Here is a 17,899-nt window from a genome sequence, read left to right on the forward strand (position 1 = left end):
AATTAAAAAAATGCCATACTTTGATATTCGTCATTTGGAAATATCTGTTCGTTAAAAAGTAACTTTGAACGTGGCATGGTTGTTGGTGCCAGACGGGCTGGTCTGAGTATTTCAAAAACTGCTGATCTACTGGGATTTTCACGCACAACCATCTCTAGGGTTTACAGAGAAAGATCTGAAAAAGAGGAAATATCCAGTGAGCGGCAGTTCTGTGGGCGCAAATGCCTTGTTGAGGTCAGAGGAGAATGGCCAGACTGGTTCCAGCTGATAGAAAGGCAACAGTAACTCAAATAGCCACTCGTTACAACCGAGGTCTGCAGAAGAGCATCTCTGAACACACAACACATCCAACCTTGAGGCAGATGGGCTACAGCAGCAGAAGACCACACCGGGTGCCGCTCCTGCCAGCTAAGAACAGGAAACTGAGACTACAATTCACACAGGCTCACCAAAACTGGACAATAGAAGATTGGAGAAAGTTGCCTGGTCTGATGAGTCTCAATTTCTGCTGCATCTTTTGGATGGTAGGGTCAGAATGTAGGGTGGTGGTGGTGTAATGACGTATGGGATATTTTCTTGGCACACTTTGGGCCCATTAGTACCAATTTAGCATCGTGTCAACGCCACAGCCTACCTGAGTATTGTTGCTGACCATGTCCACCTCTTTATGACCACAGTGTACCCATCTTCTGATGGCTTCTTCCAGCAGGATAACACACCATGTCATAAACCGTGAATCATCTCAGACTGGTTTCTTGAAAATGACAATGAGTTCAATGTACTCAAATGGCCTCCACAGTCACCAGAGCTCAATCCAGTAGAGCACCTTTGGGATGATTGGAACGGGAGATTGGCATCATGGATGTGCAGCCGACAAATCTGCAGCAACTGTGTGATGCTATCATGTCAATATGGAGCAAAATCTCTGTGGAATATTTCCAGTACCTTGTTGAACCTATGTCACGAAGGATAAGGGCAGTTCTGAAGGCAAAATGGGGTCCAACCCAGTACTAGTAAGGTGTACCTAAGAAAGTGGCCGGTGTGTGTAAATATAAATTTAAGGTGAAATATGACATATAAGTTGTGAATAAATGAGAGAGAGCATTTTAGTGTTGATAATAGAGTCATCTTTTGAAATAAGAGGTTACAGTATAGGACAGAATCAGCTCATTATCCATCAAAACACCGAAACTTCACTGGTTCACGGAAGCATTCATATTTATTACACAAGCTACTCAAAATAGGTGACCCGCTCGATAGTCAATGTATTGTTCACACCCTGAGTGTAAGTGAAATCTTAAGTACAGTTATGACTTTGATGGCAATACATGTGCTGGAGGAATTAAGAAAGGTGCTTGATTTGAAATGAATGAATCTGCTCTTCATGAAAGAGTGGGAACCCTGCAAACCCTTGTTATTGTACCCCAGGCTCAGGTTTAGTCCTTTAGCATTTAATTTAAGTGATCTGTTAAGATTGAGTGTCTCTGATCTCTTGTTGCACTCTTTGATTCTGTTTCTCCTCTTATCTGTGTCTGATACGGTAGAGTCTGCAGAGGTGATGACATCATCGCTCTCGTCTGCGCTCAGGAAGGAAAGAGACGCTTCCTAGCATGTGTTTTCAGCTCGTCATGTTTCTGAGCTCACGTTTGCTCATTGTTTGCGGAGCTGACAGGAACGTGTCTTGAACATCTGCTTCGTGACCTCTTCAACATCCCGGACTTTCCAATCCACAGACTTTAAAATTATATGGTTGGCATGAATGCTGAACGCTTGAGGGAGTGGAGAAAATTGTTCATTCAGAGCAATAAACTCTGTCACAGACTGATATGCTGGTGGACTTTACACGTTTCAGGCCTTTGTTTTGGTGCATGATTGAGCAATGGGATGTTTTTACGACAGTTAGCTGTGATTTTAATCCAATAAATGGTTTAGAGTTGCCTAGTTAGGCCACAATCTTTCTGTTAAACATCACTTATTTTTGGTGCATTTTTAGGGCTAACGGTATCGGTATTTATCGGTATTTATACGGTATCGGTATTTATCAATGGTTTATGTTTCTTTATTTTTCTTTTTTTTTATTTATATACGTATACTTTTTTGGGGGGGTTTTCACTTTTAATTTGGAGAGGATAGTGGAGGTTACAGACAGGCAAGTATTAGGAGCGGAGAGAGGGGACGGGTCGGCAAAGGACCTCGAGCCGGGAATTGAACTCTGGTCGCCACGAGCACAATGGTGCTATATGTCGGCGCAGTTAATCACTAGGCTATTGGCGCCGACAATGGTTTATATTTCTTGATAATAATAAAGATATATATTGTATAGGTGGCGGAATGGGTAGTGGGTAGGCGCAAGAAGATTGCTGGTTCGAGCCTCGACTGGGTCAGTTGGCATTTCTGTGTGGAGTTTGCATGTTCTCTCTGTGTTCACGTGGGTTTCCTCCGGGTGCTCCGGTTTCCCCCACAAGTCCAAAGACATGTGGTGCAGGTGAATCGGGTAAGCTAAATTGTCCGTAGTGTATGTGTGTGAATGGGTGTGTATCGATGTTTCCCAGTGATGGGTTTGCAGCTGGAAGGGCATTCACTGCATAAAACATATGCTGGGTAAATTGGCGGTTCATTCCGCTGTGGCGACCCCTGATTATTAAAGGGATTAACCCAGGGATGTCAAATTCAGTTCCTGGAGGGCTGCAGCCCTGTACAGTTTAGTTCCAACCCTGCTCCAACACACTTACCTGTAGGTTTCAAACAAGCCTGAAGGACTCAATTATTTGATCAGGTGTGTTTAATTAGGGTTGGAACTAAACTGTGCAGAGCTGCGGCCCTTCAGGAACTGAGTTTGACATCCCTGGACTAAGCCAAAAAGAAAATGAATGAATATTTGAATATATGATATAACGCCCTTTATTTCTTCTTTATACATTAAAGTGTAGACAGGCTTGTTTGTGGAAATTGATACAGAATTTAAAATTTAACCAGAATAATTAGAGTAAAAAATTTTTTTATTATTTATAAGTAGTTGTAACGTTGATTATATTTCATCACCTTCATCAATTGGACAATTAAAATCGAATACTATGAATCTTAAGTATTACTGAGACACAAAGCAAAGTTTTTGTGGATTTTACAGTAGTTAATATCTTATTATTCCCCTGGTAATTGTATTTAAAAATCATTTATTTAAAGGTGCTGTATTGTAAGTTTTTGACTCTTCTAAAGCATAAAAACCCCATAATATGTTTGCAGATATTTCAGAAACATGGCAACAGGAACATTCTTGTTTATCTGAAAAACAAAGCAGATGTCAGATATTCTGCTTTTAAAATGTGTGTTACGTGCTGGAATGGCTGATTTTGTTTTGGTCTCTTCAACCCGCCCAATGCCATTTTTTAGCCAATTATATTTCAGCACCCGCGTTGCCTTGGTGGAAAACAGTGTATTGCATTCACTCAGTCGTGAAGGCTCTCAAAGTGTGTGTCCGTGAGCGAAATACGACCTCTGGTGGACAGTAGCAGACACCGAAGTGAGACACAGATTCAGAGCTCCGCATGAGGTGCTTATTAATTAGCAAATAACATAAATATTATGAAAGTAAACATTAGGTGAGCAGGTTACATTGCTCCCTGACAACAGGCTACATTTCGAGATTTGCAGTGATAAGCAGTTTGGCTGTTTGCACCAGAGGAAACACGACAGAAATGTAAATACAACCATTCAGAAGCACAGAATAGTGCACTCACTGCACTCCAGCGAAATGGTCAGGTTTATAATCTAATTAATACATATTAAACCTCTTTATCGTTATTAAAGTTAGATGCTGAATCACTGATATGTGTTGATTTGCACTGAGTCACAGTTCTAAAGTTCAGTTTTACATGGTTTATTTTATTTTCCAGATCTGCAGCTGCTTTCCGTAGTATAGCAATAAATGTCATGTAAAGTGGCATTCAGACTCGCATTATTAGCATTTAACACTGAATAAAGCACATGAGATGTACCTGACGTGATCATTGTCAGTTTTCTGTTGTTTACCTGTGAGAAGTTGTTTTTTAAATATAAATTTCAGGTGTTGGTTAGGACAAAAACTCCTTTTATTATGGAAAATATTTCTTCTATTGCATGCCGTTGCTTTTATTTAGACTTAAATCAGCCTTTACGCTCAATAGTCAGCCATACTCCTGTTGGTGTCCTCAATCTGGCAACCTGTGCTTGCATGGGTTTTGAACCACGAGTGCAATACTTAATTCAACCACTGGGTTAGACAGAATACTCAATGATATGCAACGTCATATTGTGAATTTATTGTTTTTATTGTTTAAGATATCTTGCTCCGGTTTAGTTGCTATTTCCATCATATTGTAAACGGAGCATTGTCTGTTTGGCTGCCATGTTTGTCATTGTCCTGCAGTTATTGTGTGTTAGTTTTTGTGCTAAAAATGTAATTATTTCATGGACTCATTTTTTTAAAGACCCCTCTCTATGTCTTGATCCACAGGCCAGAAGACGCTGCAGCACAGCGGGGATGTGCTGGAGACACAGGTGATCGTAAACCCGTCTCGCGATTTGGTTTGTTCAGAGGTGAGTGTCAAAGTGATCTGTTTAGTTAGCATCATGCTAATATTGCAACAACATGTTACATTAGTTTAAAAACATGGGGAAATGTTAATAATCTGCTAAGGCATGCTAGAAATGTGTTAAAATATGCCAACATTTTATTTTATACATATTTGTAACATGTTAGCAGTGTGTTCAAATGTTAGCTACTTGCTGGTTCATGCTAGCATAGTGTTGACAAAAAAAACATGTTACATTTTTGAAATAATGTGGTAAAATGTTAAAAATCTGTTAAAATATGCTAACATTTGTTAAAATATGTTAACATGTTAGCAACATGGTAGTATTGTGACAACATTTTACATCATTTAAAAAACATGGGGAAATGTTAATAATCTGTTGAGACATGCCTGAAAATGCTAGAAATATGTTAAAATGTGTTAGCATTTTATACATATTGTTAACATGTTAGCAGTGTGTTACAATGTTAGCAACATGCTATTGCAACATGTTACAATATTTTTAAAATGGGGAAAGTTGATTTAAGGTATGCTAGAAAATGCTAGAAACATGTATAATATGCTAACATTTTATACATGTTATACGGTGCATCTGGAAAGTAAAAGCGCTTCACTTTTTCCACATTTTGTTATGTTACAGCCTTATTCCAGAATGGATTAAATTCATTTGTTTCCTCTACATTCTACACACAATCCCCCATAATGACAATGTGATTGAGATTGAGATGTGATTGCCTATTCCTCTTTGCAGTACCTCTCAAGCTCTATCAGGTTGGATGTAAAGCGACGGTGTACAGCCATTTTCAGATCTTTCCAGAGATGTTTAATAGGATTTAGATCTGGGCTCTGGCTGGGCCACTCAAGGACATTCACTGAGTTGTTGTGAAGCCACTCCATTTTAGGTGCATGCCTTTTCAAATCATGTCCAATCAACTGAATTGACTACAGGTGAACTCCAATGAAGCTGCTGAAACATCTTAAGAATGATCAGTGGAAACAGAATGTACCTGAGCTCCATTTAGAGCTTCACGGCAGAGGCTGTGAATCCTGATGTACATGTGATTTTTACAGCTTTTTTATTTGTAATAAATTTGCAACTATCTCAATCACATTGTCATTATGGGGTATTGTGTGTAGAATGTTGAGGAAATAAATGAATTTAATCCATTTTGGAATAAGGCTGTAACATAACTAAATTTTTAAAAAGAGAAGCGCTATCAATACTTTCCAGATGCACTGTATGTACATCAACCTTTTATATATATGTTGTTAATATGTTAGCAGTGTGTTTAAATGTTAGCAACATGCTAGTTCATGCTAGCATAGTGTTGACATGATAACAGTATGTTAACTTGTTAGGGTAGTTTTAATACTTGTTAGCAGCATGCTATAAACAGGCTAATTCTTACTAGCTAATACGTTAGCCATGATAAAACATGTTTGAAGCAAGTAAACAATGTGATATTTCAGGCTCATAGCATGTTAAAATGTTCCAGCCTAGTGTTAAAGCTAAAAATGTTAAATCTTCCATTCTTTCTGGTTTTTCTTTCCACTTAAACTTGACGCTAACAAAGTGGTTTCCAACATTCAGTCAAGCAAACATAAAATTTTGTCCCAAGCAATAATGGAAATGTTTTATTGTTAAAGGAAATCTTCCAAGCTTTTACACAATTTCAAATTCCTCCATGTTCAAGGCTCTAGACGATGTTTGAAACATTATATTGTTAGCTCTTTATGCATTATTACAAGCTCTAAATCAAAGTCAGATTGATATTTGCTCTTATGATGTGAACTGTACTTGGATTCCTGCTTTCATTGGTTTTAAATGTTGGTTTTGCTATCCTGTTACACACAAGCATCTTCAGCTCCTTATTTGTTCTCAGTCTGCTGCAGTTTTTTCCTTAAAAAAATGCTTGGAAGCTATTGGACTGGTGTTTACCCGATGTTAGACTGTGTAAACACAGGGAAATGTTGACACATTCCTTGAAGTACCTCGTTTAGTTATATTTGCTGTTGATATTTGCTTTCTAGAGCTGTAGCCAAGTGTCCTCTTCCCATCCCTGTTATATTTGGCGTCTAGATTTAAGAGCTAAAAATGTTTGTTCGTTTTAATGTGAGCTTGCTTATACTCTCTAATAATGTCTTGTTAACATATGCTTGTTATATTTTCATAGGTTCGCCGACTCATTTCTGATACGTCTCTTCACAAGCTGCTAATTCTTGCTGGACAATGTGTTGAAGAGACTGGAGACCTTGTGTTACAAACAGGGTCATTCTCATTAGAGGATTTCATCCAGATATTTACAGATGAAGAGGTCAGTCGGGTTTTTGTCACAATTTGGTTCTTTTTTTTTTGTCGCTTACACAATCATATTAATCTTTATTTGAAACTAATAATTTTTCTATTTAAAGTCTTTTTTTGTAAAGGATTTTTGAATTATTTGCATTTTGCAAAGGGACTTCAGTGCAAATTATATATATATATATATAAATGTGTATATATATGTATGTGTGTATATATATATATATATATATATATATATATATATATATATATATATATATATATATATATATATATATATATATATTTGTACTTGTAGATTTTGTCTTTGGTTCTAGTCCAAATATCTAAAAGTTCCTAAATCAAGAAGCATTTTTAGTTAAGGAAATATATTGTCTTGTTATCAGAAGAAAATAGTCCAAATGAAGTGAAGTGAGTTTCTCCTTAAAGGCTCATTTTTCCATTCCGCTACAGTTAAACGGTTGAGTTTTCCCATTTTTTTAACCATTTTTTTTTTTATTAAATCAGCCAATCTTCTGGTCTGAGGGAGCACTTTTAGCTTAGCTTAGCATGTATCATTAAATCGGATTAGACCATTAGCATCACACTCAAAAATGACCAAAGCATTTTGATAATTTTCGTATTTAAAGGTTGACTATTCCGTATTACGACCTACAGAAAATGAAATGTTGCTATTTTCTAGACTAATATGGCTAGTAACAATACTATCTTTGGGTGCTTTCACACCTAGACGTTTGTTTCGGAAACTGTCTTGTTTGGCCAGTTCGCCCGGTTCATTTGGCATATGTGAAACCCGCAATTGTGCTCTGATCCGAGCTAAATCAATCGGTCCAATATCGGCTGAATGAGGTGGTCTCAGCTTGATTGAAACGAACTCTGGAGTGGATCGATTGTAGAGAGAAAGCAAAACAATTAAACGAACTAACAAGCCAGGCTATATTACAGTGTATTATGGTTGTGTAATAGTCATATATACGGCTATATGATGATTATGAGTAGGGCGGGATGCCATTTCTTCCTGTAAATGTGTTTCATGACGAATATGAAAGTGAAAGCTTGCTGATTAATTGACCTTGATTGCCATCTGATAATTTTTCCATATTTTAAGATTTTTACAAAACCTGTCAACTGAAATGACGCTGTGTTTGAGAAAGTTTACCTCTCTGACTTATATTTGATGACAATGTCTGTGGGTGTCAAAATTAAAGTGCTCCATTTCGCTTACAATGTCTTTTTTCTCATTATTATAAACTAAAATAACGACGTATGACAGTTGAGCGGAATTCATGGGAAAAATAAACCCTAAAACTAGGGCTGGGTGATATGGCAATAATGCAATCTTGATAATTATTTTTCATATTGAACGATAACGAGATCGGTACATCTCTAATATCAACAGTTTTCGATTCCCATTGTTGCACATTTCTGCTGTGTGATTGGCTCTAAGATCATTATAGAGTAAAAAGTGCACTGCTTATCATTGTTATTGACATAAATTTTATCGCAATACGACATAATATTGTACCCAGCCCTACCTGAAACTCGACCAATGTGAGATTTTACTTGCACGTGACTTTTAACTATTTTGGTCTGTTTAGAAACTTTGCCCTGTGGAAGCGAATCACACCAAGAACAAAACTATTGTAACAATTTTTATCCTTCTTTTAAAACAAAAGAATCGATCTACAAGTGTGAAAGCACCCTTATTTTGTAATAATAAAGGAACTTTGCTGCCATGCCATGGCTATAGCAGTGCAATATTACACATCGCTGTTACCTAGATGGTAATTTTCAGGTACTGCGTAGTAATATCAAAACTCTTTCTATTTTTAGTTTAGTTTTACTCATCTAGAAAATGCTTCTTGATTTTATGAATTTTTAGATATTTGGACTAGAAACAAGACGAACCCTATTTCCAAGTAGGAAAATCTTTTTTTTTTGCAGTCCTGACTTGCGTTATTATAATTTCTTCTAATAGATTTTTTTTCCTCTATTAATCCCCCCCTCAACACAGATTGGAGATCTTCTGAGCTCTGCAGATCCTACCCAGAAAGCCTGTCTAACTCTGAGCTGCCCCGAATCTGGCAAATGGAAAACCGCTCAGCTAGAAAAGCATAATTTGCAAGATTACATAGAAATTAAAACCAACCCCCCATTAGTGCTCCCCGAGATGGAGGGCCTTCATGAGTTCACTGAGTATCTCTCAGAGTCTCTTGAACCACAGTCGCCATTTGATCTGCTTGTGCCACCCAGTACAGTAGGCTTTTTGAAACTGTCCCGTCCCTGCTGCTATGTGTTCCCCGGAGGACGAGGCGACAGTGCCTTTTTCGCTGTGAATGGTTTTAATGTCTTAGTCAATGGGGGGTCTGATGCTCGATCCTGTTTTTGGAAACTGGTGAGGCATCTAGACCGAGTTGACTCCATATTGCTTACCCATGCTGGGGTAGATAATTTACCTGGTATAAACAGCCTACTTCACAGAAAAGTGGCTGAACAAGAAGAAGAACAGTCCGCTGGATCACAGAGCAGCGAAGACTGGCAGAAGAATCTTATATCTCCAGAAATAGGTGTTGTATTTTTCAATGCATCAGAAAGACTCAAACAATTGCAGAGTGACCCCAGGATCCTCAGAAGTTCTGATCAGGTTTCTCTAACATTACAGCATTTAGAAAAGTTGTCAGTAATTCCAGAACAGCTCAGTCGATCTGCCGGGCCAACAATTGACCCGGTAATTCTTTTCCAAAAGATGGGTGTAGGTCGACTAGATCTTTATGTGCTCAATCCAGTCAAAGGTAGCAAAGAACTAGAGGCTTTCTTGCAAACTTGGCCTGCAAGGTCTTCAAATATAAAACCCTCAGATATTCCTCTCGAGAGTATGGTGTCTATATGTGCGCTGTTGGTGTGGCATCCAGCTAATCCTCGAGAAAAGATTATCAGGGTTTTGTTTCCTGGATGCACTCCACAGTCCAAGATCTTTGAAGGTTTAGAGAGACTAAAGCATCTAGAATTCCTCAAACACTCAGTAGTTAGTTTGAAGGACCTTGAAGCATCCAAATTGGATAAACAGCCAAAGCGCGCCAGCAGCAAGGAAAGCCTTAAGAGTATTTCCAAAGAATCTCGATCTGGTAGTGCCTTACTTAAAGACAAGGTAGTCAAAGTAGATCCGAAAAAGCAAGACACTAAAACAAAGACTAAACCCACTAATGAAACGGTTCACAAAGAGGGCAAGGAAAGTGAGGAAAAGGCAAAGCCAAAAGATGATGTGAAGCTGAGACCTAAGACTGCTGAAAAGCAAGTAGCTAAGAAAGAACCAGCAAAAGATGAGAAAAAGGAAGTGAGTAAGAAAGAGGAAAAGCCGCCGACAAGTATTGCAAAGAAAGATGAAAATGTTGAGAAAAAGAAAGAACCCTTGAAAAAAGATCTTGGTGCAAAGCCCAAGAAAGATATTATTAAACCTGATCTAAAAAAGGAGATTAAGAAAGAGGTCAAACCAGAAGACAAAAAAGCTACCAAACCTCTTGTCAAGGATGTTAAGAAACCTGCTGGAAGTTTGCCTGGGAATACAGAGTCTAGAAAGTCAGTTGGCAAGAATGGCTCTCTAAAAAAAGACTTATTGGTCTCTAAAAAGGATCCTGTAACCAAAGGGAAGCCAAAGCCAGACAAAAAGGAGCCTGACAATGTGAAGTCCTCAAGTGGGGACAACTCAAAGACATCCACACCTGAGGACATTTCTAAACAATTAGAAAAGTTGAAGTTGGATAATGAACATGGGTTCGTGCAGGATGCTGAGGGAAACAATATGAGCTCAAGAACTGCCTCTGAGAATAGTGCTGTGCAAGTGAATGGCTCTAAAACTGGTACTGATGAAAGTCCTGAGAAGTTTCGGAGTATGGAAGGAACCCCTGGCTCAAACAACCCCTCTCCACTTACCAAGACTCCAAAGAGTGAGAGAAGTGTTAATTTTGATCTCACACCTACAGAGCTTGACGGATGCCTCAAAGAGGATGCCTGTACAAGCTCGGATGAAAAAACACTTGAGTTAGTTTCTCCTACAGACTCTGGGAAGAACATTTCATGGCATTCCCATTACCCACAATCCCCGGACAATGCTTGTCTGGATTCTGGTGAAGATTGTAAGGTAGGCATCAGGAAGTCTGGTCTCGCTGTGGAAGATGGTCAATTGGGAATCTGCAAGAACTCTAGAAGCAATATTGAAACTAGCTCCATATCGTCACAAGATCGACAATCAAGCTTTCTCTCCTCAACTTCGTTTAAAGACTGCTCTCCCAGCATCACTTCCTTCCCTGCGGAAGTAGGCTCTCCACACTCCACTGAAGTAGAGGACTCTTTATCGGTTTCCTTCGAACAAGTGCCTGTTTGTCATCCTCAAGAGGAGATGGGTAGTCTAGCGTACACTAATGGACATCTAGTAGACCGTGACCCAAAAACAGATATGTCTTTACCTTTAAAAACATCTCACAATAGTCATCACGCATATGATGACTCTGAAAATCACCTCTATGGACAACAGAATGACGTTCTGCCTCATGATGTCGATCTATGTCTGGTTTCACCTTGTGAGTTTAAACACCACAAATCTCTGGAGAACCAACAGGGATTGTCTTCGGATGTTGCTGCCCCGAGTCCTGACCTCTCTCAGGAGCCGGTTAGAGATCACCAATCACAGGAGACCACATCATCTGTAAGCGTCTCGCTCATTTCTGTTTCTGATTCTGATGTTCCGCCAGCCACTGAAGAGTGTCCTTCTATTAGTGAGGAGTTGGACTCTGAAGAGGACACTACTAGTGATTTGTTTCCACCTCATCATCCGAGCAGTCACTCATTACACCACAATTCCCAAGACCCTCCGCCTGCCCCAATGAAGGATTTACCGCCGCTGCCACCACAGCCCGGTGCCTGCATGGCTGACCCTGAGGCTGACAGTCAGGGAAAGTCTTCCAAGAATGTAACTGCAAAGACTAAAAAAACGGCAGCTGCTCCCACAAAGACGGGATCTGCTAACACTGTAACACAGACTGGGAAGACAAAGATTGGTGGTCCGGTGTCTGCAACTGGGACTATTCGCGTAACATCGAGTTTAGACACCAGACCTCCATCCCGCAGTGCTATTGGTGGATCTAGGCCAACATCTTCCAAGTCCTCCTCCAGTAAGTGGCCTTTTTTGTTTGCTTCCTTTGCTTTTTTGAAGAAAAGCTGGAGATCCAGGATTGTGCAGGGACATTCATTTATATATATTTGTAGCCTAAAATGATTTTGCGACACTTTTTTTCAAAACTTATGGCATTATTTGTTTCGATTCTTGTGTTTTACTGTAAATATACAAAAAACTTGTGATCTTAAGAACCATTGGACTCGCAAAATTCTGGAGGGACTAATGAATCTTATGATCTCAAGTAGGGCTGCACGATATTGGGAAATCTGACATTGTGTTCTTTTGTTTTTCAGTAAAAGTTTAATTGGGATGATTTGGATAAAATATATTGAACTAATTTCAAGCATTGATAAATACAACAAGTGAAGTAAATAGTTCTTTACCATTTTTTTTGGGAGTCCTAATAGTATTCAGCTACAGAAATTGAAAAATAAAAGGTAAAATAGCACTGTACAGTCTTTGTCATATTAATAATTCCAGATAATTGACCTTCACTAAAGTTACAAACTATATCAACTCAACATTGCACATCCTGACTATTGTGGATGCACATATTGCAATGTTGATGCTGAAACAATATATTGTGCAGCCCAAATCTGAAGAAGCAGTGGACTTCCAAAATCCTGAGGGGACTGATGAATGCACATCTTGGGTATCATTCAGTCTGTTATCAACAGTAAATTACAGTTGAATTAAAATGCACCAATGGATGAATTTAAGCAAGATGGTTTTTAGCATGCTAACAGTATCCCTTAGATTCTTGAATTCCATGTTCAGACTGCATAGTTTTTGTCTGTTATGATAGTAACTGCATCAGATTATGCAATTTTTTTTTGACCTCTGTCCCAATCAGTCGATATCAATTGCATCATGAAAGCAGGAGTTGCAATCACTCCACAATACCTTTCATTCAGTGTATAACTCTACTTAGCAACACCAACCTGTCAAGAAGGAATTTAAAATAAATGAAACATGATAGTCTGTCTGTCAGATTAAATGCACTAGTAATGCATAATAAACATTCAGCCAGTTGTCCTCACAGTATCAAACTCAACAGGCTCACCAGCAGCTGTTTTATAAGACTGAATGGCTTTGTTTTGTGAAAACAAGTACCTAGATGTACATTATCCCTGATATAACACGGCTACAAAACTAAACAATTAAACATTGAACTCAGCTGTAAGAATTTACTAGCCCTTTAAGTGAATTTAAAGCGTGCATTTGAAGACCAAAAGTGCCCATCGTTGCTGCTTCTCTTTGCAGGTTGTGTGAGTGTAAGTTTGGGTTCAGCGCCCGTCTGTTTGGACTTGGCATATTTGCCCTCCGGCTCTGCAGCTCATACTGTGGATGTGGAGTTTTTCCGGCGCCTCCGCTCGTCCTGCTATATAATTAGTGGAGATGAGCCACACAAGGAGACCGTCATGAGGTCTATTCTGGACTCCCTGCTGGAGGGCAAAGCGTCCTGGCCCGATGTACAGGTGAGTGGAGCTTTTATTTGTAGGGATGCACTCAAATAAACATTCTGGGGCAAAACCAAAAATTCTGCATGCACCAAAAATTATTTGTAATCATTATTTATTATTTTTTGAAATGATATAAAGTGATTTTGTAAGACTTTTTAATTTTAAATCAATTACTTAAATAACAGTCACAGTCATTTGTACGTTTCTCTCTATTAACAAACCATTAAATAAGACTATTAGCTCAATAAACTGCCAATTAGCTGCTTAATAATAATTAAGGTAGTGTTTAGGTATTAAGTAGGCTTAGGGATGTAAAATAAGATACTTTTATAAGTGCTGAGAAACAGTTAACATCTTAATAATAGGCAAATAATAGTGTGAATAGTTACTTGAACTAAAGTGTTACCTTTTTTACTATAAGTAATAATAGTAATTGGGTGACTGGTTCGAGCCTTGGCTGGGTCAGTTGGCATTTCTGTGTGGAGTTTGCATGTTCTTTCAAACTCGGGTTTCCCACACAAGTCCAAAGACATGCGCTATAGGTGAATTGGGTAGGCTAAATTGTCTGTTGTGTATGTATGTCCTGGTCCTTTCAGTAATGAAACGTGAAGTTTTATGTGTGAATAATTAAATCAATAATTAAAAATGAGACTAAAAAATAAATGTTAGACTTCTAAATTTAGCATTGTCAGCAACAGTAGCGGAGTATTTAATACTTTTTCACAGTATTGAATATTTTCCTGTTTTTTAATTAATTCAGCTAGTTATTGCTTGATGCTTATTAAAATGACAGGTTCTGAGTTCTGTTTGTTAAAATTAAAAGTTTCTTCCAGTAACGTTTTTGTAATAAACAGAAAGCGAATGACATTTGTCTCCACCTTTTTTTGTTGATCCGAATAATGGTGCGATCCGGGGACTCAAAAACAGTAGTGTTATCTTAACCGTGAGATTTGTGATCTGTTACCAAGCAGCAACCTCCCGCTCTCCCTCGGGAAGCCAATACGGAAGTAACTGAAACTGCAATTTATCAAAATTCCGCTAGTCCTGGCTCCATAATAGAGCAAATTGCAATTGAGCCCACTGTTAGAATGGCCAACTTTACAGCAGAAAAAAAGGTGTTTACAGCCTGGTACAAAGAACGATTTCGGGTCATATAGCTATTATTACCCTCCATGACAACTGTGAGGGGGGTGAATTTTTTTATAACTCATCCATTTGCTTTATAGTAGGTTATATTAAGTTTGCATAATTAAGGGCGTGGCCACTTGAGTGACAGGTAGGTCTCGCTGGTCGCCGTCACTTCACCTCAGCTGAATCCGGCAGATTAGCCACTGATCTCGGCATATTCATCGTATTTTTGTTTTGTTTTATGTGGCTTTACACAGTCAGCTGCCTTTGGGACTTATTTCTTACAATTATCAGATGATATGGGATGCTGTGTGCACTTAATTGTGCTCACAAACCATTCACATGGCCTCCGTTTCTCATGTGAGTAAAGTTATATACTTGTATATCATCTCTATAAATGTATTTGTTTTATTTAAGATCATTTATCATTAATATTTTTCTTTAGACCCGTAAAGCACTCCAGAATGACAGATTGATTAGCTGTAGGCTCTAGAACAGTCATCTGAAGCGTTATCATACAGTGTTATGATGGATTTCATCAATAGTCCTGCATTTACTAACACAGACTATATTTGAAGTGTTTGGGAGTATTTCGCGTTTTCCTCCTGTAGAAAAACGTCATAAGAACAATGCTTAGTGGCTCAGTGTATTACAGCAGTGTTTTTAAAAGTCTAAACACTTTATTGATATAGTGTACAGCCAAGCACATGTGGTCAGAATACAAACGAGTCGCAGGTAATAGAGTATTAAGCGTTTCTCCCAAAGTAAAGTCTATTTGCCAGGTCTAAGCAAACTGCCAGCAGGTGTCTGTAGCTCCACTTACTCTCCGCCTCTTTGCCCGTGTTTGGTATCCCGCTGTGGGTGTGATGACGCGCGAACAAAATGGCGACGGTTGGCCGTGCCTACTTGTAGCTTCTTTTGCAGTGTTCAGAAACCTATGGGTGACGTCACGGATGCTACGTCCATATATTTTACCGTCTATGTCTGTTACACCTCTAGTTTTGACACAGTGTAACTAAGTTCTTGTCTTATTGTATCATCACATTCTGAACTATAGTGAATAAATTGGTAAGCAGTCTGACTGTTTGACCGCATGTTTGGCTCCCCTACAGGTGACTCTGATCCCCACATTCGATTCCCTGTCGATGCACAACTGGTACCAGCAGACCCACGAGCGCCAGAAAGATCTCTCCATCACCGTCCTCGGCAGCAACAGCACCGTGGCCATGCAGGACGAGACCTTCCCAGCATGCAAAGTGGAGTTTTAGCCAACCGCACGGCCGCCTGTCACTACAGCACTTCTCTGCGCTCGGTCCATACACTCGTTTTATCTCCGCATCCGTTCATCCCTCATGACTGTCGTCTGCAGCATCCACATAAATTATTACAGATTCTGCATGAACAGGGTTGACTCTTGCCTTTTGTATAGCCATTTTTTTTAGCAGATATTTTATGTAATCCAATGCATCTTGTTGGATATCTAGCATGTCGGACAAGTTTCATCAGCAGTTTCTCATGGTCCTACATTACATTTTGCACAGAAGATACACATTGGGAAAGTACAATAGAGTTTGACTGGATTGGGTTAGCTTTGACTGCACTAAATGTTAGTTGGAGAATTGGGCCAATTAAAGTATTATATTTTTGTTTAACAGCAGTAAAAGAACAGAAACTGAGCCTTGCCGTCTCTGTAAACATGTCACTAATATACCGGGACATTAGTTTGTACCAAAAATAGATATTTCAGATTAGAAGCTTCGACGGAAAGTGTGGTTTCAGAGTATTAGGCTGGTTCAGTGTATCGAATACAAACACTATGTGATTATTTTTGTGAGACTCATATTACAGTATGTAGTGAAAGCCAATATCCTGCATTTATTTCGAGTGGAAAATAGCCTAGGTTTTTATTATTTTGGCCACTTATTTGTTTTTTTGGTTCCAAGATGAACGCCTTATTGTTTTGCCATCATCAATCAACACTAAGCATCAGCACGTCATTCATATCACTTGATTAGATCACTTGGCTTTGATTTGCTGAATGTCATGCTAAGAGCTCAAACGCTGAGCATATCATCACTGCTATAGCTGCTGTAGTTTCTACTGAATAAAGGGTTTTAATTCCGGTCAGGATCTGCAGATTTTTCCAGGACACATCCTCCTCATTATTTTGGATCTTTATAAACTTGTTAGTGTTAATGCTTTACCTTTTCAGAATTGCACTTTTATTTATTTTAGTTTTTCTTTTCTGAGCCGATTCTTATTTTTATGAGGTACAACTACTTTGTTTTGCATTTTTTTTGTTGTTTAAATGCATTTTGTTTCATAAATATATATTCCTTACAAGAAGTGACCAGCCAAAACGATAAACCAATATTACAGCAAATGTGTGCTTGATGTCACTAATAAATCTTTCAAAGCTGAATTTCGAAATTGAAGCACATTTTTAAATGACAAATAAAGCTGATAAGTTAAGAATGGCTGTACAGTCTTTATTTATTTATTTATTTATTTATTTTTCTTTCTGCAGTGATTTCTGAGGGCTCAGAAAATACTCAAACAAGTAAATAAAAATGTCAAGAGGAGTTTAAAGTTCAGTGATTTATTTGTGCAAACTTCAGTCATGGAAAAGTGAATAAAAATAATTTATAGGAAATTCTACTGTTTTTGTACCATTCTATTAGTGTATTATACTGTAAATATCATATTATTTAAATCACTGTCAATTTAATAATGTTAAGGCACCCTGTAGTATTAGCTAACGATAACTCATACATTTTATTAAATACTGTAGTATTATTTAGTTCCTTGTATTAAATACTGCAGTGTCCTTTAGTTTTTACTACAGTAACCCTGCTGAAATAACAGCTTAAATCAGCTTTAGCTGGTAGATGATGATTTAGATGATTTTAACTGTTATTTTACAGCTATTTGTTTTCAGCAGGGAAACTCTTATTTTATATATATATATATATATATATATATATATATATATATATATATATATATATATATATATATATACATACACACACACACACATATATATTAATTTATTTATGAATTTATGAATATGAATTTATGCCGAAGTCCTGAAATGCACCCTTTCTACTTTGATTTCATTTTTTGTTTGTATTGCTGTTTTTTTATTATCTTTTCGACATTTTTAATGAATGCAATCTCTACATTTCAAGTAATTCATTTTCATAAAATGAATTAACATTTAAAAATAATATTTTTTAATTATAAATTTGACTGCCTG

At 38.0% G+C, this 17,899-nt stretch overlaps 1 protein-coding gene across 1 annotated transcript in view; it reads left to right on the forward strand.

Annotated features, from left to right (window-relative positions):
* Positions 1–17,115, forward strand: part of map1sa (microtubule-associated protein 1Sa) — a 36,612-nt gene extending 19,497 nt beyond the window's left edge. Inside the window, exons 3-7 of the mRNA XM_056448100.1 lie at positions 4,493–4,575; positions 6,746–6,886; positions 8,891–12,044; positions 13,313–13,527; positions 15,753–17,115. Of these exons, the coding sequence (XP_056304075.1) occupies positions 4,493–4,575; positions 6,746–6,886; positions 8,891–12,044; positions 13,313–13,527; positions 15,753–15,908 (3,749 nt within the window). The 3' untranslated portion in view covers positions 15,909–17,115. The remainder of the gene's footprint in view (positions 1–4,492; positions 4,576–6,745; positions 6,887–8,890; positions 12,045–13,312; positions 13,528–15,752) is intronic.
* Positions 17,116–17,899: the final 784 nt, after the last annotated feature.

The sequence above is a fragment of the Danio aesculapii genome, chromosome 22 (assembly GCF_903798145.1).
Source record: "Danio aesculapii chromosome 22, fDanAes4.1, whole genome shotgun sequence".
Taxonomy (NCBI): domain Eukaryota; kingdom Metazoa; phylum Chordata; class Actinopteri; order Cypriniformes; family Danionidae; genus Danio; species Danio aesculapii.